At 38.0% G+C, this 26,961-nt stretch overlaps 2 protein-coding genes across 8 annotated transcripts in view; both read right to left on the reverse strand.

Annotated features, from left to right (window-relative positions):
- LOC102180747 (mitochondrial inner membrane protein COX18) lies at window positions 4,842-16,404 on the reverse strand. Of its 3 annotated transcripts, none has more exons than XM_018049561.1 (6): window positions 15,962-16,404; window positions 15,253-15,353; window positions 12,350-12,513; window positions 11,539-11,663; window positions 9,609-9,716; window positions 4,842-6,726 (listed from the first exon to the last, which is right to left on the reverse strand). In XM_018049561.1, the coding sequence occupies exons 1-6, from the start codon at window positions 16,301-16,303 to the stop codon at window positions 6,541-6,543; spliced, it is 1,026 nt and encodes a 341-aa protein (XP_017905050.1). In that variant the 5' UTR covers window positions 16,304-16,404; the 3' UTR covers window positions 4,842-6,540. The 3 variants fall into 3 exon arrangements, with proteins under 3 accessions (XP_017905050.1, XP_013820166.2, XP_017905051.1); XM_013964712.2 differs by having other exon boundaries at window positions 11,539-11,660; window positions 15,962-16,403; XM_018049562.1 differs by having other exon boundaries at window positions 11,539-11,660; window positions 15,253-15,357; window positions 16,253-16,391.
- ANKRD17 (ankyrin repeat domain 17) overlaps window positions 20,874-26,961 on the reverse strand; it is a 168,121-nt gene continuing 162,033 nt past the window's right edge. For 4 of the 5 annotated variants that reach the window (XM_018049565.1, XM_013964714.2, XM_018049563.1 and 1 more), the window contains 4 exons: window positions 24,433-24,681; window positions 23,704-23,882; window positions 23,143-23,307; window positions 21,842-22,304 (listed from right to left, as the gene is read on the reverse strand). In XM_018049565.1, coding sequence (XP_017905054.1) covers window positions 22,245-22,304; window positions 23,143-23,307; window positions 23,704-23,882; window positions 24,433-24,681 — 653 coding nt within the window. In that variant the 3' untranslated portion in view covers window positions 21,842-22,244. Of the gene's footprint in view, window positions 22,305-23,142; window positions 23,308-23,703; window positions 23,883-24,432; window positions 24,682-26,961 lie in introns of all 5 variants that reach the window. The other variant, XM_013964713.2, reaches the window with a different exon arrangement.

Here is a 26,961-nt window from a genome sequence, read left to right on the forward strand (position 1 = left end):
TCAAAAATAAAACAGAGTCCCAGTTCTTCCTCAAGGGACATACATAACAATCTGATACATACCTTTGAAGTCCTGAAGGAATTAAGGCCCTCACCCAGCTGAAAGAGGTAACTACACATCAATTAGGTGAGAACTAGACCCCAGATCCTGTTCTGTTGTTTGGCCTGAGGCCAGACTATGGTAGGGGTAATCACGGTAATGAAGCTAAAGGCAAAGGAAAAAAGGAAAGATATACCCATTTGAATGCAGAGTTCCAAAGAATAGCAAGGAAAGGTAAGAAAGCCTTCCTCAGTGATCAATGCAAAGAAACTGAAGAAAACAACAGAATTGGAAAGACTAGAGATCTTTTCAAGAAAATTAGAGATAACAAAGGAACATTTCATGCAAAGATGGGCTCAATAAAGGACAGAAATGGTATGGACCTAACAGAGGCAGAAGATATTAAGTAGAGGTGGCAAGAATACACAGAAGAACTGTACAAAAAAGATCTTCATGACCCAGACAACCATGATGGTGTGATCACTTATCTAGAGCCAGACATCCTGGAATGTGAAGTCAACTGGGCCTTAGGAAAAATCACTATGAACAAAGCTAGTGGAGGTGATGGAATTCCAGTTGAGCTATTTCAAATCCTAAAAGATGATGCTGTGAAAGTGCTGCATTCAATATGTTAGCAAATTTGGAAAGCTCAGCAGTGGCCACAGGACTGGAAAAGGTCAGTTTTCATTCCAATCTCAAAGAAAGGCAATGCCAAAGAATGCTCAAACTACCACACGATTGCACTCATCTCACATGCTAGCAAAGTAATGCTCAAAATTCTCCAAGCCAGGCTTCAACAGTACGTGAACTCTGAACTTCCAGATGTTCAAGATGGATTTAGAAAGGGCAGAGGAACCAGGGATCAAATTGCCAACATCCGCTGGATCATCACAATAGTAAGAGAGTTCCAGAAAAACATCTACTTCTGCTTTATTGACTATGCCAAAGCCTTTGACTGTGTGGATCATAACAAACTGTGGAAGATTTTTCAAGAGATGGGAATACCATACCACCTGACCTGTCTTTTGAGAAATCTGTATGCAGGTCAGGAAGCAAGTTAGAACTGGACATGGAACAGACTGGTTCCAAATCAGGAAAGGAGTACATCAAGATTGTATATTGTCACCCTGTTTATTTAACTTACATGTAGAGTACATCATGAGAAATGCTGGACTGGATGAAAGACAAGCAGGAATCAAAATGCTGGGAAAAATATCAGTAACCTGAGACACACTTCCCTGGTGGCTCAGACAGTAAAGCATCTACCTGCAATGCAGGAGACCTGGGTTCGATCCCTGGGTTGGGAAGATACCCTGGAGAAGGAAATGGCAACCCACTCCAGTACTCTTGCCTGGAAAACCCTGGATGAAGGAGCCTGGTAGGCTACAGTTCATGGGGTCACAAACAGTCTGACAGGACTGAGCAACTTCACTTTCATGCAGATGACACCACCGTTATGGCAGAAAGTGAAGAAATAAAGAGCCTCTTGATGAAAGTGAAAGAGGAGAGTGAAAAAGTAGGCTTAAAATGCAACATTCAGAAAACTAATATCATGGCATCTGGTTTCATCACTTCATGGCAAATAGATGGGGAAATACTGGAAACACTAAGAGACTTTATTTTGGGGGGCTCTAAAATCACTGTAGATGGTGACTGCAGCCATGAAATTAAAAGAAACTTGTTCCTTGGAAGAAAAGCTATGACCAACCTAGACAAAGGTCTTTCTAGTAAAAGCTATGGTTTTTCCAGTAGTCATGTTTGGATGTGAGAGTTGGACTATAAAGCTGATCACTGAAGAACTGATGCTTTTGAACTGTGGTGTTGGAGAAGACTCCTGAGAGTCCTAGGATTGCAAGGAGATCCAACCAGTCCATCCTAAAGGAAAACAGTCCTGAATATTCATTGGAAGGACTGTCACTGAAGGTGAAGCTCCAATACTTTGGCATTTGATGTGAAGAACTGACTTATTGGAAAAGACCCTTTTACTGGGAAAGATTGAAGGCAGGAGAAGGGGACAACAGAGGATGAGATGGTTGGATGGCATCACCAATTCGAAGGACAGGAGTTTGAGCACACTCCAGGAGTTGGTGAAGGACAGGGAAGCCTGGCATGCTGGAGTCCATGGGGTCGCAAAGAGCTGACAAAACTGAGTGACTCAACAAATAACAAAGATAAGGGAGAACATATTTTATTTCAAAAATCTGTACTTGGTTGTGATCTTTACCTTATTTTGGCCATCATGCAGCATATGGAATCTTAGTTTCCCAACCTGGGACTGAACCCACTTCCTCTGCATTGAGCCCAGAATCTTAATCACTGGACTGCCAGGGAAGTCCTGTGACTGTAATTTTTTTTTTTTTTTTTAACAAGCACTCACTACCTTTTACTAGGACTTGACATTTAAACCATGACTGTAATCTTACATGGGAATTTCTAGTTTTTATCTGGATCCCCAAGTGGAACATCTGTATTTGAAGCTTCATACAAGCATAACTGAAGCTTCTGCAATGGAACTTCAGTTTTCTCAAGTGTAGCAACACATGGGATACATTCTGAATAGCATGAAATAAGAGGCTGTTAATTCTTACGTAGATACAGAATTGGTATTTTACATACTCTTTACCCTCAGAAAATCCAGGAAGTTTGAGCTTATAATTAGAAGAAATTCCTCGTTATTAATTATACCACTGTTGAAATATGCAGAAATGCAGCTGCAATGGAAGGGATATAGGTCAGTCTATTTTACACTCCAGTTTTAAGTTTTCCTGGAGAGCTACAACTTAGGCAGAAGACAAAAACCAAGGCTAAATATAAAGCTGCCTTCTCAACTAAGGAAAAACACATATAATCACCTTATCAAGGGATACAAGAGGAAAAGCGTGCCCACCGGTTTCCTTAAAATGGTCCCTAGAGGCTTCTTTGTCATGTAGTGCTTGGCCCTCTAGGGTCCAGTAGGGATCTTCAAGGACAGAAATTTTGTTGTTGTTGTTGCCTTAGAACTCAATAAGGCTGGGTGCTTTCCTGAAGCATTCATTTTTATTTTAGGTCTTTCCATCAATGTTTTTGTTCTCAAGCACCCCCGAGTCCTCATTTTATAGAACAAAATCAGCAGTATAGGCCTAATCAATTAGAAGATCTTGCAAAAGTTATGCAAAAACTAGGTAGTCAGGAGATAGTCAGTGGCAGAGCACAAAGGAACAGGGATTTGTTATATATTCCTTTGGGACAGTTGTGTATTTCCCTCATGTTGGAGTTACAGAAAAGCAAAAAGTTGCTGTTTTAAGAACTAGGCAAGGTTTGTGTGAAAGAGCTCCCTCTATTTAATGTTTTGCTGCCATTCCTCAGCTGGTAATTTTTCTTTCTTGTGGTAACTGCTAGGTCTTGCAGTTCCTATGGACAGGAAATCAACCAGGATTAAAATGCTTTAATATACAGCTTTGCCAACAGAAAAAATTACCAGTCTAAGAAAAAAGATGGAAAATTTTATTCAAGCCAATTTGAGGATTATAATCTGGGAGACAGTCAGAAAGCTCTGGGGGCTGTTCTGCCAATTAGATGTCAACGCGTGAAAGTTTTGGGGACAAAGATGAGGACTGGTGAAGGGTAATCAGTCACTCAGTTGTTTGACTCCGTGACCTCATGGACTGTAGCCTGCCAGGCTTCTCTGTCCATGGGATTTCCAAGGCAGGAATACTGGAGTGGGTTTATCTCCCTGTACTGTAGGGGATTTTCCCAAACCCAGGGATCAAACCTGTGTCTCCTGCATTGGCAGGTGGATTCTTTACCACTGAACCACTGGGAAAGCCTTTTGGGTTTATGTCAAATGACAGTATGATACTGATCGTTTATGCTATTTAGAGTTTACACAATCCAGACCCATAGGAATAGTGGGTCACATGTCATCACAGTCCCTTACGAGCAGGAGTGTGGGAGGAACTGTTTGTGTATGGGCTTTTTAACTGAGTACTAATTAAAACTTTTAATGCACAAAACCAAAACAAAATAAAAAAAGGACGTGTATCTCCTTGTGTCCACTGATGAGATTAAGATGGAATGTCATCTCCTAAGGAGCTCCGGTTTATGCAGATGCCTAATGCTTTTGAATTGTGGTGTTGGAGAAGACTCTTGAGAGTCCCTTGGACTGCAAGGAAATCCTACCAAGGAATTCTGAAGGAGATCAGCCCTGGGATTTCTTTGGAAGAAATGATGGTAAAGCTGAAAACTCCAGTGCTTGGCCACCTCATGCAGAGTTGACTCACTGGAAAAGACTCTGATGCTGGGAGGGATTGGGGGCAGGAGGAGAAGGGGACGACAGACGATGAGATGGCTGGATGGCATCACTGACTCGATGGACATGAGTCTGAGTGAACTCTGGGAGTTGGTGATGGACAGGGAGGCCTGGCGTGCTGCGAATCATGGGGTCGCAGAGTCGGACATGACTGAGCGACTGAACTGAACTGAACAATATAGGCTAAAGGGGAGGGAAGAAGCCCAAAGAGGTGAAGAAAAACTGCTAGCTTTCATTTTGCTATAAAACAAGAATTTTATCAATTCTTAACTGAGTTATGGTAAGTCTTAGGTGAAACAGACATGAGGACTAGGCTTTCTGAGTACAGCAGTGGTGAACTGTGGGGAGGACCCTCTTGTATGACCTATTTCTTTCTCAAAGGCAATCCCTAAATCTACCCCTTAAAAGAAAAATTTGAAAGAGATATATAATATCCAATATATTCAATAGCATCTTCCTGTTGGTGTATAAGCAGCATGAAGATCTTGTTAACAGCATCCACAGAAAACAAACATACCAGTAAATATCATTTTACTTTATCTGAGGGTAAGAGTTCCAAAACAGAGACACAATACTCACAAGGGTCATACAACTACCAAATAAAGTTCAAATATTTTTAATAGTCCTTTTTACTTTTTGACTGTATTCCACAAATGATGGCAGGCTAGTTATTATGTACAGGAGTCATGGAATCATTTCTTCCCCATGGCTATGTAAGTTCTTAGCTAATGAAGTTTGATCCAGCTGTTTGTTGGGATTCCAGCTGCTGACAGTTTAAAGCTCTTAGTGGTTGTGGCTTTGGGCCCACAACAGAGAAGTGTCTACTATACTTTGAGATTACAGAAAAGACTCAACTCCATCTCCAGAATTCTACAAAACAATCCTATTTCACAATCATGTAATCAACGATTACATCTCTAATGAATGAAGACATGCTGTTCAGATGCATGCTTTCTGGCTGAATAAGCTGATTCTTCATGTACTGCTTAATTTCTAGTAACATTGAAACTAATGTATTTTCATGTATTCAGTAATTACTAAAATTTGATAAATACTATCCTGATCATTCAAGCTTTTAAAATTTGGCTCTTTTTTAAGCTATGAAATTATGAATTAGGTCATATATGATATTCCCAGACCAACTTAATGTTATGTATTATCACAACAAGACGAACAGGTCAGGTCTAAAGAAATCTCTTGACTAGCATTATCTTCACCCTAATACAAAACTTTTACTTACTTAACAGGTTATCAGAGATACTGAAAAGTGAAAGTGAAGTTGCTCAGTCATGTCCGACTCTTTGCGACCCCGTGGACTGTAGCCCACCAGGCTCCTCCGTCCATGGGATTCTCCGGGCAAGAATACCGGAGTGGGTTGCCATTTCCTTCTCCAGGGGATCTTCCCGACCCAGGGATCAAACCCAGGTCTCCCGCATTGCAGGCAGCCACCAAGGAAGATGGCTATCAGAGATACTGAGTTCCTTCATATTCTATATGATTAGCTTAAGATTTTCTACTTTGGGTTCCAGCAGTACTCAGCGCTATACCCTTTACTGCAGACTTCTTAACTTATAGAGAAAGGAATGTACACTTTTTATACTCTTTCAGAGCACAGCTTAAAAGCAACACCACCTACCATGTTAGGTACTTTCTTACATGTGTGGACTACTTCACATGAGTATGTATCTCAAGTCCCTTTCATTTTAAAATCATACATTAACTTGTTCCATTAGAATAATTTATTAACCAGGAATTATCAGAAGGCCTTCAGGAGTTGGGATGGGGGCTCAAAAAAGGCCTCCATTTGTATTTCAAGGACTTTTCTGAAGAGAAAACCATGGCTTTATTAAAAGATCAAACCGGTCTATGATCCTCCACATCCTACAAATTTTAGAAATCACGCCACTGGATTTTCTTATTTTATAAACTTTTCTAGTCCTGTTCTCCAAAGTTCTGGAACCTCTAGCAAGTTGTAATTTTATAAACAGGGCCTGACACTTTGATTCCACTTTTACAGTCTTAGCATACAATTAAATATACTACATGTTTAACACTGTAAGATTTTAAGTATTGTTATATATATCTGGATTATATCTTAATCCACAGTACTTCACAGAGTTCATGATTTTAAACAAAAGCAAATTAAATCATATCTGAAGTTCTAAATCTTCTAAATACATTAACAGTGAAACCGGTAATTGTTTCAGAAATTACTAGAAAGTACGTGATTTTCTTGAAATGATCTTGGAGTGAAAGGCAGCCAAGAGGTCCCTATAAGGAGTGTCTGAATCTAACTTGGTCAATGGGATCCTGCAAAGTTGGCGAAATCTAGGCGAACGGAGCAGCAAGTTCTGTGAAAGGCCCATGAAGCTGGAACATAACCAATAGAGGGCAATTGACTGCAACGAGAAGAAAGGACAGGAATGTTAGCATCTCTCCATTCTCCAAGGTCCAGAACAGGCAGGCAATAAAAAAGAAAATTAACAATCTCTGTAAACAGAACACCAGGACTGAACAAGACGTGCAGTAGCTAATAGATACCTGGGTCAGATCTAACAGATAGGTAAGAAAGTGGAAAAGAAGACCCCCAAACAAAAAGAAACCAAAAGGAAAGGTTGGTGACAGACAGTGGATGGCAGAGAACTGCTCCCAGGCAGGGGTCCAAGAGAGATCTCATTTCCTTCTTTGGCAATTAAGCATACTGTTTCCCCATCGAGAGTCTCGACAAACTGCTACACAGCAGGCAGGCTACTGGAGGCATTTATGATGGCAAACTTAGCTTCCCTACACCTATACAGAGTCAGCTATCTTCCAAATTTTCCCAGGAACTAGTTTCTAAGTATAGTCAGGAATAGATTATCTTTGCCTTTTCCTGAGACAAAGCATCTCGGCCCAACCCTCGACTTTTTTTTTTTTACCACCACTGATATTCAGTTATTTAGGTCAAAGAGCTGTCTTTCTCATGTCTTCACAGAGCTGTTACATTACGTTGCCTATTTCTGACTTTCCTATATATGAAAGAATCCACTTTTGGATATTTAAGACATTGTTTTTTGGTCTCTGTTACTCGCTTGGAACCCAACTTTTCTTTAGAACTTTACTGCTACTTTACTTGATCTGGGGGTTTCCTCAGTTATAACTGGTAGTCTTTTAGTCTGCAGCCTCTTGAAACATCCCCATATATACATACAAACATACATCCATACAAACATACATCTTTTCTAAACTTTTCTTTGGCATCAGAAGGTAAGCAGGCCCCAGAGGCAAGACCATGTGCTGGCTGAGTCCAGTCCTGGGATCTAACTGCCTGAGTTTGAAATCTATTTATTTAACTTTTGGCAAGTTATTTTTCTTTTTTTTCTTGTTTCGGTTTTCTCTTCTATAAAATGAGGGACAGACTGTATCCAGGGATGCTGTGAAGAATAAATGAGAAAATTCATGTAGTGTGGTAAGCACAGTAAGTGGCTCATATTAAGCACTTATTTGTACCAGAACAAGTTTTTAAGGGAAGTAATGAAATCTTAAAGGCAGATTATTAGCTAAAGAGTAAGAGCCAAAATGCCTGGATGTGGGTGAAGACTCTGCCACTGAACAGATGAGTGACCATGAGTTACTTAACCTCTCTGTGCCTCTCCTACTTCAGTGCACTGTTGGGAGAAATACATGTACTAATACAAAACGTGTGTGTGTGTATGTGTGTGTACATAATGACTTAAAACAGGGCCTGGCACAAAATTCATGTTGAATAAATATTAGCTAGCACCATCATCAAACTTATCTATGAAGCAAACAGTACCCTGGACCCAACTACTTCAGGCTACAAACTGCCTAATAAGTATCGTTCATCTTCGTTAGTAATAAAATCCTAATTTTCAGCAAGGTATATTGCTATCTGGAAAAAAAAAGACTATACTTTTCATCCTCTTCTGCAGTTCGGTACGGCCACATATTAAAGACGTAAGCACCAGTGTTTGGTAGGGCATCTGGCAAGGGTCCTTAAGTGGCTGACTGTAGTTGAAGCATCTGACTGTAGCTGAAGCACCCTTTTGCTATTCTTGCAAGATAACAAGCTTCAGTGGCCATCATGACTATCCTGTGGCTTTCAAGACAAGAATGAGAGGTTGTGGACGATGCAGCACTGAGAGAGAACTAGGCAGTCTTTCTCACGTCTTTGCAGAGCTGCCATATCAGCTCTACATTAAATGCCTAATTCTGACTTTCCTATATATGAAAAGCTCTGTTACTCACTTGGAACCCAACTTCTCATTAGAACTTCACTGCTACTTTACTTATCTACGGTTTTCCTCAGTTACAATAGGTATTATTTCTCCTTAGAAATATTGTGAATTTGCATTATTCTGTTTTTACAGAGTATTTTATAACATCATTATTATATGAGAAGTACTATAACAGGCACTTGTTATTTCATTAATTTTCATAGACATTATGGTATTTATTTTAGAAATGAGGAAACTTATTTTCCACAGGATTAATGACAGTACTATGTCTAAGTGACAGATGAAAAGTATTTAACAGATATTTTTGATGCTGAAAACATACTATTTCAGATTTTTAAGACAAGTCCTATAAGTACTTTTATACAAGGGACAGAACTTGAACTACCAGCAACAAATGACCACTACTTTACGGTCTCCGTGTTGATTCCGAGCAAAGACAGATATACTGACACAGCTTTACCCATCTTAGCACTAAAGTATCCATGAAAAATAAGCAAAAAGCTAAAAAAATGAAATAACTGCAAATATAACATTATTTTTCTATTTCTATAAAAGTTTAATTACATATAAATGGGGACAAGTATACCTATCTCATAAAACTTCTATGAGATCAAATAATATTACATATGAACCCATGTGGATCCTTGGTGGGGAAAAATTTTTGTTTCTTTTTTAAATGCTAAATTCCTTGGATCCCTCTGTGAAGACAAAAAGAATTCAATATATCAACTAATAAAACAGAGCAAATGCTACATTCATAGTACTGTTCATAGTACTCTGCAAGATTAAAAAAAAAAAAAAAAGAGGAAAATGGAGGGTTAAGACACATTCACGTTAAGGAAGATTAACCAATCCCAAGAAACGTTCAGGTGTCACTTGCTGATAGAGTCAGTAGATCTGTTATTACAGAAATCAGAAACCAGTAAAGGATTAAGTAGTCACAGGAAGCACAATAGAAGAGGCACAATGTCAGTCAGTCTAAGCTAAAAACAGAGAGAATTTATATTTAGCTCATGCTTCACACAATGTTGGTGCTTACTCACTGAAGGTACTGTTGCCGCTATTGGAATCATCAACACTGACACTGCACGAACAAAGTGCGTAATATACGTCTGAAAACGAGACTTTCCAAGTTTTTGCAGAGCAAAAATCTGAAAGGGTAAAATAAACACACACATGCTGATTATCTAAATATACATTAAATGAGACAAGCTTTAAAATGCAAAGTGATTTTTGACTGGCCTCTACCTATATTTTAACAAAAGCAATAAAAATTAAAAAACAAAACACTGATTTGTTGGTCAACTATCACTGGTTGATCAACTCTTTAATTCTTAAATGGAACTAAGTAACAGCAATAAAGAGATTCATCTGTATTAAATAGGATCAAAGCATAATTTTTATAGGTCAGTGTTTTTTAAAGATTGTAAAACTGAAGTCCCTTCAAGATAGGTATTATGTATGAATCATTACCCTTGTTTTTTGGCACCTAAATACAGGGCCTGGCACAGAGAAATAACTTAACAGGTATCTGAAAGGTTTGTGATCTGGTTACATGGACCACAGAAAAGAACTAAGAAGGCTAGGAAGAGGAGTTATGGTTTATGAATTACTTACAAGGCAGCTTAGCTTTATGATTATGAGCACAGCTTCTGTGATTCTACACTCAAATTACGAGATTCACATGGTAGCCCTGCATTTAGTGGTTATGTGACTTTGGGCAAGTTACTTCACCTTTCCGTGCCTCCCACTCTCCACCATAAGATGGGGATAAAAACAGCACCTACATCATAGGACTATTGTTAAGAATTAAATGAGTTAACTCATGTGAATTGCTTACAATAGTGCCTGGTACATAGTAAATGTTAAGCAAGAATAGGCTTTTATTAAATTTATGCATGCTTGGTTGTTAGATGGAATAAAGGAAAGATGAGAGGACTGACATCAATTCACTGTGACCTTGTGTCATCACTTCCTTCTTCCCAAGAAATACTAATTACTAACCAAGTTCACAGAACTATCCTAGATGCTCTTAGGGTAAAACACTTAAGACTACACATAGCGTCTTTCCTCAGGAAACCTTCACCTAAGACCTGAGAATCTTCATATTTCTCATCTGGAAAAAATAAGGGGTGTATTAGATTTCCCAAACAACAATCAGCAGATATGAGGTCTGTGAAATTTCAACTTCGTTAGATTCCTAAGATTTCTTCTAGTTAAAGGGTCTACATTCTTCTCAAGAGTCTAAGAACAATTCTTTATGGAAATAAAGACAAGCTTCCCCTAAATTCAAGTTGAGTAAAGTAGCATGAGCTAATGGTAAGATATGGCTAAGAGGTCATATTTTATACGTATGTTTCTCCATTTCATTTTATAAACAAATTTTATGACTAAAAATGGCAGTCAGGTATGTTTAATTGACATATTAAACACATACACAAAACATCAACATATTGTGGGAGTAAGACCAGACTGACATCTTAATTGCTGCCTTTACCAAGAAGCAAGTCACAGAACTGTTATGTACTAGCATCGTACCATTTTACAGTTGAAGGAGATTTTGGAACTGTTCCAATTCAGCTCTCTTATTTTAAATTATGAGCACTCTGATCCCCCAGAGAGGTTAAAGACCTGGCCCCAGAAAATTAATCAACAACTGATCTGTGACCAAAACCAAGGGGTCTCATGATTAGCTAAGACTCTGCGCCCACAATTCAGGGGGCCCAGGTTCGATCCCTGGTCAGGGAACTAGATCCAACATGCCACAACTCAAAGTTCCTACATGTCACAACTAAGACCCAGTACAGTCAAATAAATAAACAAATATATACTAAAAAAACAAAAAACCAAGTAGTCTCAATGTTAGCTCAGAGTTATCACCAGTAACTCAAATTCATTTATATCTGATGTCGGGACAGCAACAGAAATCTCAATGATTTAAACAGCAAGCAAATCTTATTTAAAACCACTGACCTCCACTATTAATAAATTGATGACACCAACGGAGACAGGCAGAATCCAAGTGGAATCCAGAGCAGTGAGGTCATGAAACCACAGGACCCCACCAGTAGTTAACTGCTCCTGAACAGAAAAACCTGCTGAAACATTTTTATAGATGAAACAAAAGAATTTCTAAAAACAGCAGAGGGAGTGATTCCAGTAAGGTGTTCCTCACACTGAAGACTTGCATTTTTTATTCAGGTTATTTTCACTCTACAACATAAGCTAGTTCTTGTACTGAGAAAGAGGTAAGAAGTTTCTGGAGCAAAAGGATGTGGAGACACTAAAGACGTGTAGCAGTAACCTTTACAGACTGAAATTTAAAAAATTACTTGTCTATAGGCTGCTTTCTTTCAAGTCAATTTAGATTACTGTATGGTTAGAAACATCTTTAAATGAAAGTAAAAACAGCCCCTTAGTTTGTAACCTTTCATATTAATATTTTCACTTATATAACTGTGAAAGTTTTTCTGGCTTCTTCAATTTATAAATAGAAAAAATTCATGGCCCTGAAACCATATTATGGAATTATAATACTAATTTTATTAAGACTTCCAAGAAGTAGTACTAGTGACATCCTTCCTAAACTGATTTGTATTCTCAATACAGCTAGCTTGGTTACACTTAATATTTGAAATTCTATACTTGTGTAAGGGAGATGATAAAAGTGTATTCCAGTTACAGAAAGTATGGATGTTTTTTAATTTATTTTTTGCTTTTTCTTTAGAATACAAGACAGTGTCAGAGAACTTACTTGGGGGAATTACAGTTCAATAGTAACTACCTTCTGAATGTGCTGCCCCTGTGCTAAAATTTCGGAGAGCGATAGACATGAAGATCCACATTGGAAGCTGAATCCAGACCAGCACAGTTGCTTTGAAGGGGTGGCAGTTATCCCGAACATAGAGCTCTGCAACAAGCCTCCGCATAGTCTTTAGGTAAGTGAGCCTAGTTTGAGGGAAGAGGGAAAAAGGGAGAGGAAAATATCATTTGAATACTAGTTGTGCTTCATCCCTACAGGATAAACACACCCATACTGTGGTTACTGGCTAAAAGATTTATGCATTTTTGGCTGTCAGAAGCTATACCAATGTGAAGTGAAAGTCACTCAGTAGTGTCTGACTCTTTGCAACCCCGTGGACTACATACTTCATGGAATTCTCTAGGCCAGAATACTGGAGTGGGTAGCCTTTCCCTTCTCCAGGAGATCTTCCCAACCCAGGGATAGAACCCAGGTCTCCCGCATTGCAGATGGATTCTTTACCAGCTGAGCCACCAGGGAAGCCCAAGAATACTGGAGTGGGTAGCCTAGCCCTTCTCCAGTAGATCTTCCTGACCCATGAATTGAACCAGGGTCTCCTGCATTGCAGACCGACTCTTTATCAACTGAGCTAAAAGGGAAGCCCCTAAGTTACACCAAGCGGTTGCCGGGAAAAAAAAAGGGAAAATAAAGCCTTTTACTCAAAGTCTGTTCACAATGTAAGCAAATTACATAACAATGTGAGAAATCTGCCACTGTCAAACTACAGGCTTTGTTTCTGGAGGTCTTAGGCAAACTAGGCTTTAACAAGGGAAATTTCACTACTAACATGGTATAACCACAATTTAAATCAGAAATACTAGAGGTGAAAGCACATTTTACTCCAATTTCTCCACTCCAGCCAAACTCAATCACCTGATCCCTGAACATACCTTTCAGAGCAATGTGGTTTTGTACGATGTATGCTCTTGACCTGTCAAAACAGTCTCCATTCTTCAATCAACTCTTTCATAAAGATTTTCTCATTGTTTCTCTGTTAACCATATTAGTTACTCCTCTTTTGTTGTTGTTATTGTTGTTTTCAACTCCTGTTCTTACGTCCCACTTTCTAGACTACAGTATTGGATAGGTCTTCATCTTTAAATCTCTTGTGGCAGGTAGGTTTTCAATAGGTTTGTGGAATTTAATCAAATTATAATGCACTGAATTAAGAAAGTACACAGAGACATTCCAGGCTCCTTGTAACTCAGTCTTCACCCACTCTTTCAACTTTATTTCCTGTCACTCTTTTTCTGGTCCCTTGAATGACCTGGGTCATCCAACAACTCAGACTTTCACATCAGCATGCCTTGGAAGTTATTACATCATCTTTGCAGACTGTCCACTTTCCTGGCTGTTCGTTCACCTGACAAATTCCCTTTCATTCTTCAAAACCCAGTTCCACTGACAATGCAGGAAACCCTCAGATAATGTCTTCCTCTAGAAAGTCATTCATCTGTGTAAGGATGTGTCTGGACAATCATCCTGCCAGGGATGCATAAGGACGGTGGCACAGGCTTACCTAGGCTGCATTTATAACCCACGTGAGCAGCCACTAATGTGTTCTTCTGGTTCAGAGCTGTAGTCCTCAGACTTCCTTGATCAGTAAAACTTCAAAATTATAGGTTTATCAACTTTTTATTTCATCAAGTAAAGACATTAAGCTATAAGAATGATTTTTTTTAAATGGCAGGTCCTTTTAACACTATATAAAGTGAAGTTGCTCAGTCGTGTCCGATTCTTTGCGACCCCCTGGACTGTAGCCCACCAGGCTCCTCCGTCCATAGGCTTCTCCAGGCAAGAATACTGGAGTGGGTTGCCATTTCCTTCTCCCGGGGATCTTCCTGACCCAGAGATCGAACCCAGGTCTCCTGCATTGCAGGCAGACGCTTTAACGTGAGCCACCAGGGAACTTCTAGTAAGAATCAGAATTTGGGAACACTATATAAAGAGGGACTCAATTTCATATTGAAGATAGTTGGCAAATTTATACCTATATAGATAAAAATATATGGATAGGGCCTTCCCTGGTGGCTCAAATGGTAAGGAATCTGCCTGTAATGTGGGAGATCTGGGTTTGATCCCTGGGTGGGGAAGATACCCTGGAGAAGGAACTGGCAATCCGCTCCAGTATTCTTGCCTGGAGAATCCCAGGGACAGAGGAGCCTGGCGGGCTAGAATTTCTGGGATCACAAAGAGTTGGACATGAGTTGCTGAACACTTTGTCACAGCCTAGTAAGAATCAGAATTTGGGAACCTAACTAAGCAGAACTAGGGTAGGCTGATAGGAGAAGACTTAAAAATTCTTAGTGGATGGTTGCCCACATAGAACTACAACATGGTCAAGAACCCTTAGGCAAGGGCTCTCAAAGAGCTCAGGGAGACAGCAACACAGGATAACTATAGCAGAGTAACAACTCCTGGCCTACCCAGTTGCTTTTACCATGGCATTTACATTTTCTGTCTCCTCATTCTTTTGGGCAGCTACCTGCTCTATGCTGTCAAAAGGTCAAGTTTGTAAATAACCTGTATCTTTTGTTGACTAAAATCTCAACAAACTGGCATCTGCAGTATCTGTATCCTGTGAAGCCTTCCCTAACTTCCCATGATGACTTAACTCCTTGTACATAATCTTTTTTAGTTACTTAATCCAGTCATTATTTGATTACACATCTGTCTTTTTCAGTAATCTGGAGTCCTTTAAGATCAAGGAACTCTGCTTTCTCTTTTTGCTTTCAGTCCAGTATATAAACCTACCATGCCACAAACTTTTTAAAATATTAAAAAGAACCACTTTGCTGCTAAAGCTACAGAATACCATACCCTGTAATACACACATACATACATATATATTTTTTCATGGTCTTATATGCAGAGAATTAGCTTACCTGGCAACTCTCTTGGACCATCCCAACTGATGTGCACGAACTGCAACTTCTTGGTTAAGATGTCGTGCAATGTTTTTTATTTCTGGCTGCAAATTTTCCACCTAGCTAAAGAAAAAGTAGACTTTGTTATGAGCACATTAAAGATCTGTATTCATAACCACTCATAATTTTACTCTCTATTTCCTAAACTCATTTAAAAAAATGTAGTTTACTGGTTGTGTCAGGAAACTCTAAGATTGCTCACAAGCTGTTAACTTAAGATATCCTCAATTGCAATCAAATTAAAATTCCAGCTTATACACTTAACCAGTGTGATGTTGGGCCAATTATTCAACCACAAAAGTCTTGTTCCCTCTTATATAAAATGTATAACAGCACCTACTTCACAGGGTTATTTTAAGGATTAAATCAGCCCTACACTCCACACTTTCAATGTTTCAACCCTGCGTTTTCCAGTAATATAAACTGAAGAAACGGTAGTCTATATTGTGTCTTTAATATGTTCTTTGTAGCTACAGAGCCACCAAAGAATCTGCATTTACCTCTACCTGTGTTAATTCCTTTCTATAAGCTTGCTGCCTTAAAGGTGCTGATGATTAACAGTAAGTACTCCGGAAGTATCTGGGGACCTTACGCCCCGGTGAGACATGGACCCTCCTCACCACGGAAGTGGGTATGCACGGTCCAGGCGCGGCTCGGCACCCCTCACCTTGGCCAGGATGTAGTGCTGGTAGGCAGCCAGGGGTAGCGTGACGGCCCCGCGCAGGGCCACGGTGGTGAGGAGAATGCTGCCCCACCAGGGCAGGCCCGAGGCGGTGTGGGCGAAGAGCAGCACGTCCTCTGCGCTCTGCACCGGCGCCGAGGTAGCCAAGGCCTCGTACCAGCCTCCCGCGCCGCTCGGGCCAACTGCGGAGACCGATGCCACCGCCCACAATGGCAAAGCGGAGCTCTTGGCGCCGCCCGCTGGGGCCCTTGCGAGCGATGGGTCCAGGACACGGACCTGCAGGGTAGGCCGGGGCCGCAGCCACCTAACGCTGAGCCGGCACAGCATCTCCGCGCCAGGGCTGGGTCCGAAACGCCAGCCTCACGGACCAGGCACGCTCACACCGCTCCGCCGAGGCCTCTAAGCGCATGCGCCAGCAACCCCAGCGTAGAGTGGGCGGGATCCCGCGGGTAGCCACAGTTGACCTTCCCGGTCAAGCCAGTGACGTACTGAGTCGCACTAGAGATGACGCACGAGGCAGGAAAGTCCCACCTTTCCCACGCGGCACTGAGCAAGCCTACTGCGCAGACACGAAACTTTTGCGCTGCTGCGGTGGAGCTCCTCGAGGCTAGACCGGAATTGTAGTGTTGGGGGTGGGACTTGGCGCCCGGGGCGCGGCGAGGCGTTCTCTAGGAAACTCTCGTCCTGTAAAGTTGGTCTTCGGCATATATCTTCCGTTCTTTTTGACTTAGCTAATCATGTCATGGTTTAAGCTTTGTGGGGGCTTTTTGTGATCAGACGGTAGCCCTCCACGTCTTTATGCGCGCCCCGATTGCTTCCGCTAGGGATTGAGATTATACTCTACCTTGAACGCGTTGCTGAAATGCCAGTTTGGAGAGAGGCGTGTTTCTGTGTTGTTAAAATCAAGTCTTTATGCACTAAGCATATTTATAGTCTGTGCTATAAATATTTAATTTGCTCATTTGTCCTAATAGGCATTTTCAGAACTAGTTTTAGTGTTTCATCTTTCATTATAAAGAGCAGTAAAGTTTATTAAGAGTAAAGAACCATCTCCTGAGTTAAGGGAAATTATCACTGGCAGCACGGTGACTTCTTTATTGGGGCTTAACATCGTGCATAAACTTTCAGGAGCCTGAACAGCAACATCAGGTGTCTTCTGGTTAAAAGCAGAAGGCTAAATATACATGGACTAGTTTTTAGCTTTGTGTTCCTGGGAACACGATGGGATGACATGGAGTTTCTTAACATAATGATCATCGCTAAACCTAGAGGCCAAATTGTGTTGAGGAACAAAATCATTGATTAAAACGAAGGTGCCGGCCAATATTGGGGTAATGTCAAACTGGAGCTACTGTTCTTGCTTCACTGTGCACCTACCCAGGGGTACCAGATGTATTTTCGCTGGGTTCAGGAAGTGATCTTCCTTCAAATTGCATGATTAAATCCATTCATGAAATTTTATATGTTAACATGCACATCCCAACATATGTTACATACAGAATTTCTTTTCCAAAAGTAAAAGCCTGTATCACTGTCTCCCTATCCACTTGTCAAGTTAAAACAAGCAACCTATTGGTAAGTGGAAAACAATTTTACATGGAATTATCTTGGCCTGAAGGTTGAGGGAGCAAAGGAACAACTTCTATGCTGCTGCACTCCTCTCGCTGCAGAGACATGATAACATCAGGAGTTGGACTTTCCGCAGCGCCATTTAAGCTTAAGGACTGTGACCTTTGATATGTAGGAGAAAAGGAGTTGATGAAAGGAAAAAGATCCTAAAATAAAAACTCCACGTTTATGCATTCACTATTCAGATAATTTAAATCAACAATTTTTCAAGCTATTCCTCAAATTCCTAAGACTTCCTTCTGTGGATTCGTACTCAGGAGTTGAAGCTGGAACTTCAATGAGTGTAGGTTCACCTTTTCTGCTGCATTTTGGGGTCACAGGTTATAGTCTCATTTAAAAATGTTCCACTTCTCTAAGTTTGAATATTGTGACCTAAATAAAATGTATGAATATTTAACCTAATATCATATACTTAAAACATACAGTTTACAATTTGGTTAATGGAGATGATCGGGACGGGCTATCTACTTGGTATAGAATGTAGGGAGAAGTATTTGTCAATTACAAATACAATATACAAATATATATGTATGTACTGGTAACAAACATTGTGATACCCTGAGTATTTTGAGTGGAAAAGTATACTACAGAGTGACTATACAAATATTGGGGAAACCAGCTGAAATCATGTCAACCCTAATACTTTGCAAATGAATATATTATGTTTAAAAAGTTCATTTTAAAACATTTTTTAACATTTCTAAAAAGTTCAACTACTTGTTATTACCTTATTCCTGTCTTTTTATTCATACTACATCACATAGCTAACTTTTTTCTTAATTTTATTTAAAGCTTCGGAAAAACAAAGACTATATATTTACTGTCAGAAATTTCTGAAATTCTTATTCATCACTGTGCTTAACACAGGAATGGAGGTCAAAATGTGAATATAGTCTATTATATATATATATAGACAGTCTATATGTACAGTCATTTAAATTTCTCTCTTCCCAAATACACCTTCTCAAGTATTAACCAAAGAAACCTTAAAGGATATTTTCATGAGCAACTTAAAGTGATCCCTTGGAATTACATTTCTTTTTCCTAATAATGCACTGCTTTTTAAAACCAAAGTTACCTAATGTAGAATTAGCTTTTTTTCTCATTAAAAAAAATTATCTTGAATTATCATTGACAGTCAGTCGGACACGACTGAGCTACTTCACTTTCACTTTCACTTCACTTTAAGTACTAAGTATACAATATTGACTTTTACTTTTCAAAAGTGTGAACTGATTTCAAGGTAGAAGTCTAATATGAAACCTCTAATGACCCAAATATTAGTCCTATATTTTTACTGTCACATTAAGAAATTCTTATTTATGTCAAAGCCACAGTAACACATTTTTCTCTGTATTCACTTATCCAAAATATAAGTGATGGTGTTTTTGCAATCAAGCTGTGTACCACTGTAGATTAAATATTAGAGCATTAATGATGCTCTCATCATAAATTCCAATCATTTGGAATTAACAGCAGTTAATTTACAATACTGTCAGTTAACTGAGTGTTGTGACTTGCTTAATCTGGGATATATATATATTTCCAAAAAGATTCAGGCGCATCTAGAATTTACAAATTATAATGTAAATATCCCAAACATTAATATTAAAAGACATCTGAATAGATACATTTATCTAAAGTAAAAATACAGAGTACTGGTATACTCAATCTCCATGTTAGTAATGAAAAACAGTGAAATGGTTTTCCTTTGATATTTTGAATCATTCTGAAATAATCCTGAGTTAAAAATTTGTTATATGAAAGTTCTAGCATTCTTTAAATGTCATGCCAGATTTATCTGTTTAATCTGACACTTTTATTGTTTTTAAAAAGTGTTTTTAAAATGTGCACAAATATTTATGAAATGTATAATTAGGTCATTGTAATCAATAGAAAAATATAATAATATTTTCATGAAAAACAAGACAGGAACTATTAGTAAACTATTTACCTCCCTTCTCCTGAGAAGAAAAATGACTGTAAGATAAGTATAGTAATTACCCCCCAAAAAGTAATTTTCAATTACTAGTAGATTGATTTAACTTTGTAGTAACAGGAAACAGAAGGTAAAAATACCTTTCACATAAATACTAAAATCACTTTTTTGGAATATACTGGTATATGTTGAAATATATGTTGAAAAAGCATACCATGGGAATTCTTTTGGCACCAGTACACAAAATCATTTCTAAATGATTACACAATAATTTGGATATTAATTCTTTTGGGATTTAAAGTGTGAACTAACCTAACTGTTACATCTAAGAGTTAAGCTGCTTCTTAAAAAGAATAAGAGAAAAGAAATACCTTATGTAGTCTGCAATTATACATACCACATACTTTCCAAAAAGGGGGAAAAAAAAGACCTGCATGGTCTCAAAAGATGATTTTTTTTATTATTCAAATAAAAGTGCACTGCATTACATCTGAAATATAAAAAATGTATCTGAAAAATGTTCCCAGTACAGACTTCTAAAACCATGGTATTATATTTAACAAGCCTGGCCCCAAAAACTAAATTAGGAGCATTCCAATCAATATTCCCCTGTCCCATAGCTTTGAAGTAAAAAAAAAAAAAAAAAACCAAAAAAAAAAAAAACCCCCAAAACAGTTTTTCTCTGTTTTTTAGCAAGACACCCCATCTTAAGAAACTCACTTTTGTGAGTCAACACAAGTCATGTGTTGTGATAAATACTGGGTGGTATCTGTTATCTAGCAGGATTATTTTAATTAGAAAATAACCCTAGTAAACACAGAAAAGAAACTAAGCAAAAAGTTATAGGATAGTGGCAAAAGTCATACATAAAATACTCTGTTAAATAGCATTATACCCCTTACTTAGTAAAGTGCAATAATTTTATGTCATAGCTACATTTATTTGTAGGATATCATTTAGCTTTTCCTTTAAATATGGTTGTATCAATCACAGACAGGGAGAAAAACAAATTTATATATTTTAAGACCACCTTCTAAATTAAAAGATACAAATGTGTTTATAAATTTCTGGATATGTTTGAGAAATCTTTTTACTCTTTACTTAGGCACCCAGAGTAAAAGAAATCATTTCATTTACTTGAACAGTCAAGGAACCATATTAATATTGTTAACCTGGGTGATCTATCTGAATTTTAGTTAATGTTTATGTTTCACCAATGAGGAATTATGTCTATTATTTTTTAAAGACATTACTTCACTTTTATGCTTACTTTCTTTTATATTTCAACCATATAATTTATTGTTATCACATGAGACAGGGTAGGACACATATTCTTCTTGGAATATGTTACTGTTTATATTTTCAAGTGAAATGAATAGATAAATCCCACTGAGTAGTTTAGTGTGGCCCTGTGTCTTACATAAACAGGTTAAACAGGAGGCTTTATTTTGTAACCTGTGTATTCATGTCTACCATAAGTTGTCTTAATGACAAACGCCAAATTTATTTTATTACTTGCCCCAAGTTAGCTGTTGATCCCTTTCACTGATAATATACAAACAAGTGTAGAAATTAAGACGACTTTAAAATATGGAAAATAAAAACTTTAACTAAATTATTGAAAACTGGAATTTTTATGTTGACTCCTGATGACTCCAAAGCCAATGTTAAGAATCAATATTATCCAATATAAAATAGTACACTGAATTGTTTCATAATAAACAGTATATTAAGAACTTGTATATGCTGACTGGGAACCAGTGGTAGCTTTTTAAATTCTCAGAAAGACTGAATGTTTTATGGTTAGAAGAAACCACAGGTGATGATGCAGATTCTCCATCTCTCTGTAGCAGCCATTAGAGTAAAAATCTTTATAGAATTATTTCACGATCAGAAAGAAAATTTTACTGGTATTAGTGGCAAGGGTGAGGAGAGAAACAAAAGAGTGAAGAGAGAAGTGTGTATTAGTTTTTAAAAGTGTGACAAGGTAATAAAAAGACATGAAAAAGTGTTAAAATTTCTTACTCTATATGTGCCTTGCTGCAAACAAACTCAAAAGGAGAGCAGCATGGGTATTTTAAAAGCCAGCGTCGGGAAACATTCACTGATAATGCCCATTGTTTTACTTTATACTTAAATTACACAAGCAGAAAAGTTATACTTATTAATAGTTTAATGTATGAAGGAAACATCCAGATTTCTGAATATGAAGGTACATATCTCACATTAATTTAAGTCTACGTAAAGTAGAGCCTCTATACTGACATATTGAAATTTACTTTCTGCTTAGCCTTTTCTGTTATGTAAACAATTGTACATTTATTTGCCATTCTAAAACTTCAGGATCAAGTTTACATAATTTTGCTAAATTTCCGTGTTTGCTCAGAAGCAGTTTACAGTACTAAAACCAACCAGCCAAAGAACAGCTTCAACAGAAAGTTATGTCCAAGGGGAAGAGGGAAAAGAAAAAAAGAAAAATGATAAGAAAAAGGCTAACTAAGGTAAAACGGATGATGATGGGGAATGGGCAGTCACAAATGTTCACAGAAAATAGGTCAGTTAGTAAGTTCTTCTGCAAAAAGCCTACACACTTCAGTCAAGCACATCAGTAGAATGATTTGGGAGCATAAATTTTTTTTTCGGCCACTTGTGATTTCCTCTGAATGAAAAGGAATCTGCAGGCTAACAAGCTGATCCTCATCAGCCAAGCTGGTTCATATGCACACTGTTCATGTGAGGTGCCCAGGGTCCAGTCCACACCTATGGATATAAAGCATATGTTTTATTAAATATGTATTTAACATATACTTGATTAGAATAAAACTCTTAAACACTAAGGAATATTTATGAACTAAACCAGCTAAGTTTCTTAGTCAATTGGCAACATACTGGGAAACAATCATTTTTAAAAAACCATTATCTGAGTACATACAGGTTGTTGATTGTGGAATGAAAATCAGGTATTAAATATACACCACAATAAGTTAAAATATACAACCATCTCTAAGCATTTTCACAGTTACATACTATTTTGACATTTATAATACATTTAATAAATAACCTCTAGATGGACCTTTTCACACAACTAGTAAATTTTGATACATAAAATTATAAAACTTTACAACTTAAAATCTTTTACCTACCACCTGCTACTCAATGGAATATATTATGTCTTTCCTAATTTTGGCCCCAAACCACTACCTTTGGTACCCTTTTCCATATCCCTCTGGTATATTTCAGCTATAATAAATTTCCCTCAATTTTCCCAACTGCCCATATTCACCAAACTCTCTCACAACCATGATTTATCTCTATTACATTTGTCTTGGCAGCTATGTGCTATGCTTAGTCGCTCAGTCGTGTCTGACACTCTGCGACCCCACGGACTGTAGCTCATTAGGCTCTTCTGTTCATGGAATTCTCCAGGTCAGAATACTGGAGTGTGTTGCCATGCCCTCCTGCAGAGGATCTTCCCAACCCAGAGATCAAACCCAGGTCTCCCACACTGCAGGTGGATTCTTTACTGTCTGAGCCACCAGGGAAGCCCCTTGGCAGCTCATAATCATTAAATAAATGTTCATGGAATGATCAGCCTTACCGTTTGAGGGCCATTATTTTCTGTGGAGCTTGAAACCATCTTTATCAGGGAATTCCAAGAGGGGTCCGCAGCATGAGGGCCATTAAATATGGGTCCTCCAGCACCATCAGGAAGTGGTGCTACTGGAGGAATCATTGCATTCCCATACACAGAAAAAGGCATACCCTTAAAAAAGAAAACAAAGATTATGCACACTCAAGTCACCGGTTATTATTTTTCCCAGTATAATCAATACCCTAAAATTGTATTTGAAACCACCTCATTTTGGAACATGTAAGTTATCTAAGTGATTTAAAAATTATTTTCCAATATATGATTTCTTCCAGCATTAGACAGAAGACAGTATAAGCCTAGCATATAAAAACTTTTGTCAAAAAACATTTCTCTAAACAACTCAGACAAAATCAGGATTTATAAGTATGTTTTAGCTAGATTTTCACCTATTATTTCAAGCCAAAGCTCCAGCACCATTTCACAAATGCTTATACATGGTAAGTAAAATAAGGCTAATAATCAGAAAATCATTTACAACTAATGAACATGCTTTTAAATCACCATTACCCCAACTTTAGGAAAGTCCATGTATCCTGCAGGAACATGCTGATGGAATGTACCAGAAGGAGTTACAATTCCTGTACTCTCTCGCTCCATTGCTTGATGTTGTGAAAACACTCCTGGATCAGACATTGGCCTGTGAATCATAGGATTTCCCATCCCAGGGTTACACCAGTCTACTTTGTCTGAGGGAAGAGGAGGAGGCAGAAAAAAATAATTGGAGATATTTAAAATCAGAAAACAGCAAAAAAAAAAAAACCTTTATATATTTCTAATATTTTCTACATTGTATTGTGAATTCCTTCAGAATAATGACCTACTTGTATATCTTTACCACAATATTTGCATGTTTGTAGGTAGTGAAATAATAGCCTCGTAATGTAACCTAAACACTTTGTGTTACAAAACAACAACAAAAAAAACTAAGATAAAACTAAAGAGCCCCAAAGGAAATAGTAATATCTCCTTAGTATGATGAAATGAAGAAAATAATATGCTTGCATTAAACTATACTCAGCAATGATTAACTCAGTGAGAGATCACAGGTGAACAAAAAAAGTTCCAAACTCTTAAATAAATTGATTAGTCAAAATGAAGGGATATGAACACATATTTTCTTAAAAGAATGCCTATGATAATTAAATACTGCTTTTAAAATTAAAATTATTTAAATATTTAAATATTTTAGTTAAATGTATAAACTTAACTTCCAATAAGCAGAATTGCATACCATACCTTGATTGCCACCAATCCCCTCAAAGGACCAGATGCCACTATGTCCTACTGATGTGGACAAATTACTCCCAATAACAGATGGAGCTGAAGTTCCAGTTTGCCTGATACGTGCAGAACGTTCCGTCCCAATAGGGACTGGAACTTTTCTATCCTGAGAGACGTTGCTGGGCTTTTCTGACCCTAAAGGTACTGATGATGGGGCAGGAGAAGGTGCACGAACTCCAGAGGATACTGACTGTGCAGGAGAATCTAGAGAAAAGATATTGGGAAATAATATACACTGTCTCTATAGACCCTGTAATTTTGTAAACAAAAGTTTAGAAATATGAGTATAATGCTTAAATAATAAATTATGTATATTAAAATCTGGTTAAAGTTCTGTGACTTTGCAGTCATTTTTTAATTTGGCTCACAATTTTCCTATTTAGTTTTGGGATATTAGAATGTGAAATATGAATGCTGCCTGCACACTAATTAATATTTAAATTAATTTTCCCTTGACCATAAGTAAAATATAACACCAGAGCAATGAGAAGACAATGTTTAAATTAAAAAGAAACAACAATGACAACAAAATGAAGGTGGGGAAAATCACTGATTGTATTGGCAATTTTCAAACTATTTTCCTTGGGAATATTTGTCCATTGGTTGTATGTTAAAAAAAGTAAGTAAGTCAGTTTCTTTAAATCAGGACTTCACAGAACTTTAATATGCTGATAAAATACCAACAGAAGGCTATGTTTCATAACCCAACTGTATCTTGTGGATATTCCACAGAACACACTCTTAGAAGTGGCAATTTAAGCTTTACTTATCAAAATAAGGCTAGTTCTTAATACACGCAATTGGGGAATATTCATTAGTGACTTAGTCTCTTTATACACTATAGTGAAGAAAGTCGCTCAGTCGTGTCCGACTCTTTGTGACCCCATGGACTATACATACAGTTCATGGATTTCTCCAGGCCAGAATACTGGAGTGGGTAGCCTTTCCCTTCTCCAGGGGAATCTTCCCAACCAAGGGTCGAACCCAGGTCTCCTGCATTGCAGTCAGATTCCTTACCAGTTGGACCACAAGGGAAGCCCAAAACAACCACCACCACCTTCTTTGGAGTAGAACTTAGGATATATTTCAAGCTCTTTCACTGTTTTTTATACATGCTCAGATGCTCAGTAGTGTCTGACTCTTTGTGACTCACGGACTGTATTCCACCAGGCTCCTCTGTCCATAGGATTTCCCAGGCAAGAATACTGGAGTGGGTTGCCATTTCCTTCTCCAGGGGATCTTCCCCACCCAGGGATGGAATCTGGATCTCCTGCACTGCAGGAGGATTGCTTACCAACTGAGTCACCAGGGAAGCCACCATAGTGAAGAAGGAAAACCAAAACCAACCATACTTTTCTTATGAAAGTCTAAATATAAAGCATATTTAAACTGTAAGAGGAACATGAAGCTTAAAAAGTCAAACAGTTACCTCCATAGTGCATAGCTACAATTTATTTGAAAACAGAAAAACTGGTTTATGAACTGAATCTTTGAGGGCTACATACAAGATGAGATTATGAAGAAGCCTATATGTAAAGAGAGTCAGTAGTAGAGGACTGACAAGAAACAGACTATGAGTGAGAAACCGTAGATCCTCTAAAGTGAGAGAGATAATAGCTGTCTCAAAATTTCGATGGTTTCAAAGATCACCCTGCATAAGCCTTGAGGTAAGCACCACTTTCCTTGAGATTCCCAGGTCTACAGTCCTTGCTACGAAAAGAGCCTAATTATAATTTTTCTTCTTATCCCTAATTATCATAATTTCTTTAATTAGAATAAACAAGAAAAATCTAATTCAGAGTCATGTTATTAAATATGCTAACTTATAGAGAAAAAACAGATTTTATAGGTTTTGTTGGAATACAATCTTGGGAATCTGTTTTAGAAAAAAAAAAATACAAGTACAAAACTTAGAACAGGACCTTGACAGGGCCCCTTGCAAATGAGATACCCCAAAACTTAAGCTTCAGTAAATCCACTTATTTCTAAATTCAAATTGGAAGAGCAATGTGACTTACAAATGGAAAAAGTGCTCCTGCAGGAAAACTGCACTGCACTATCACGCCTCAGTTCAGTGTTAACTGAACTACAGTAGATCATGAGATGACTGCGGTTAGTTATGAGTAACAAAAATTTTTTTTGAAGGTTAAAGAAAACAGAATAGAAAACAGCATCATGAGCATATACTGTAAGGATGTAAGTATTGTTTTACAGATATATTTCAGTCACACACAGGTATATGCATACTGAGTCGTGATATAAAATTAATTTTTTCCTTAAAGAAACTGTCATTATTATTATTTTTACTGCTTTTAGATACAAAAGAGCCTTATAAGATTCTACTGTCAAAGTGACCCACTGACTAAATTTGCCAAAGCCTGAAACTCACAGAGCACCAGTGATCAGTACTCAAGGCATGGACTGGTTGAGCACTGACAGGATAGATCTTAGTAGTTGGGGTGGGATAAGGGCTCAGGGGATCTC

The sequence above is a fragment of the Capra hircus genome, chromosome 6, assembly GCF_001704415.2.
Source record: "Capra hircus breed San Clemente chromosome 6, ASM170441v1, whole genome shotgun sequence".
NCBI lineage: Eukaryota > Metazoa > Chordata > Mammalia > Artiodactyla > Bovidae > Capra > Capra hircus.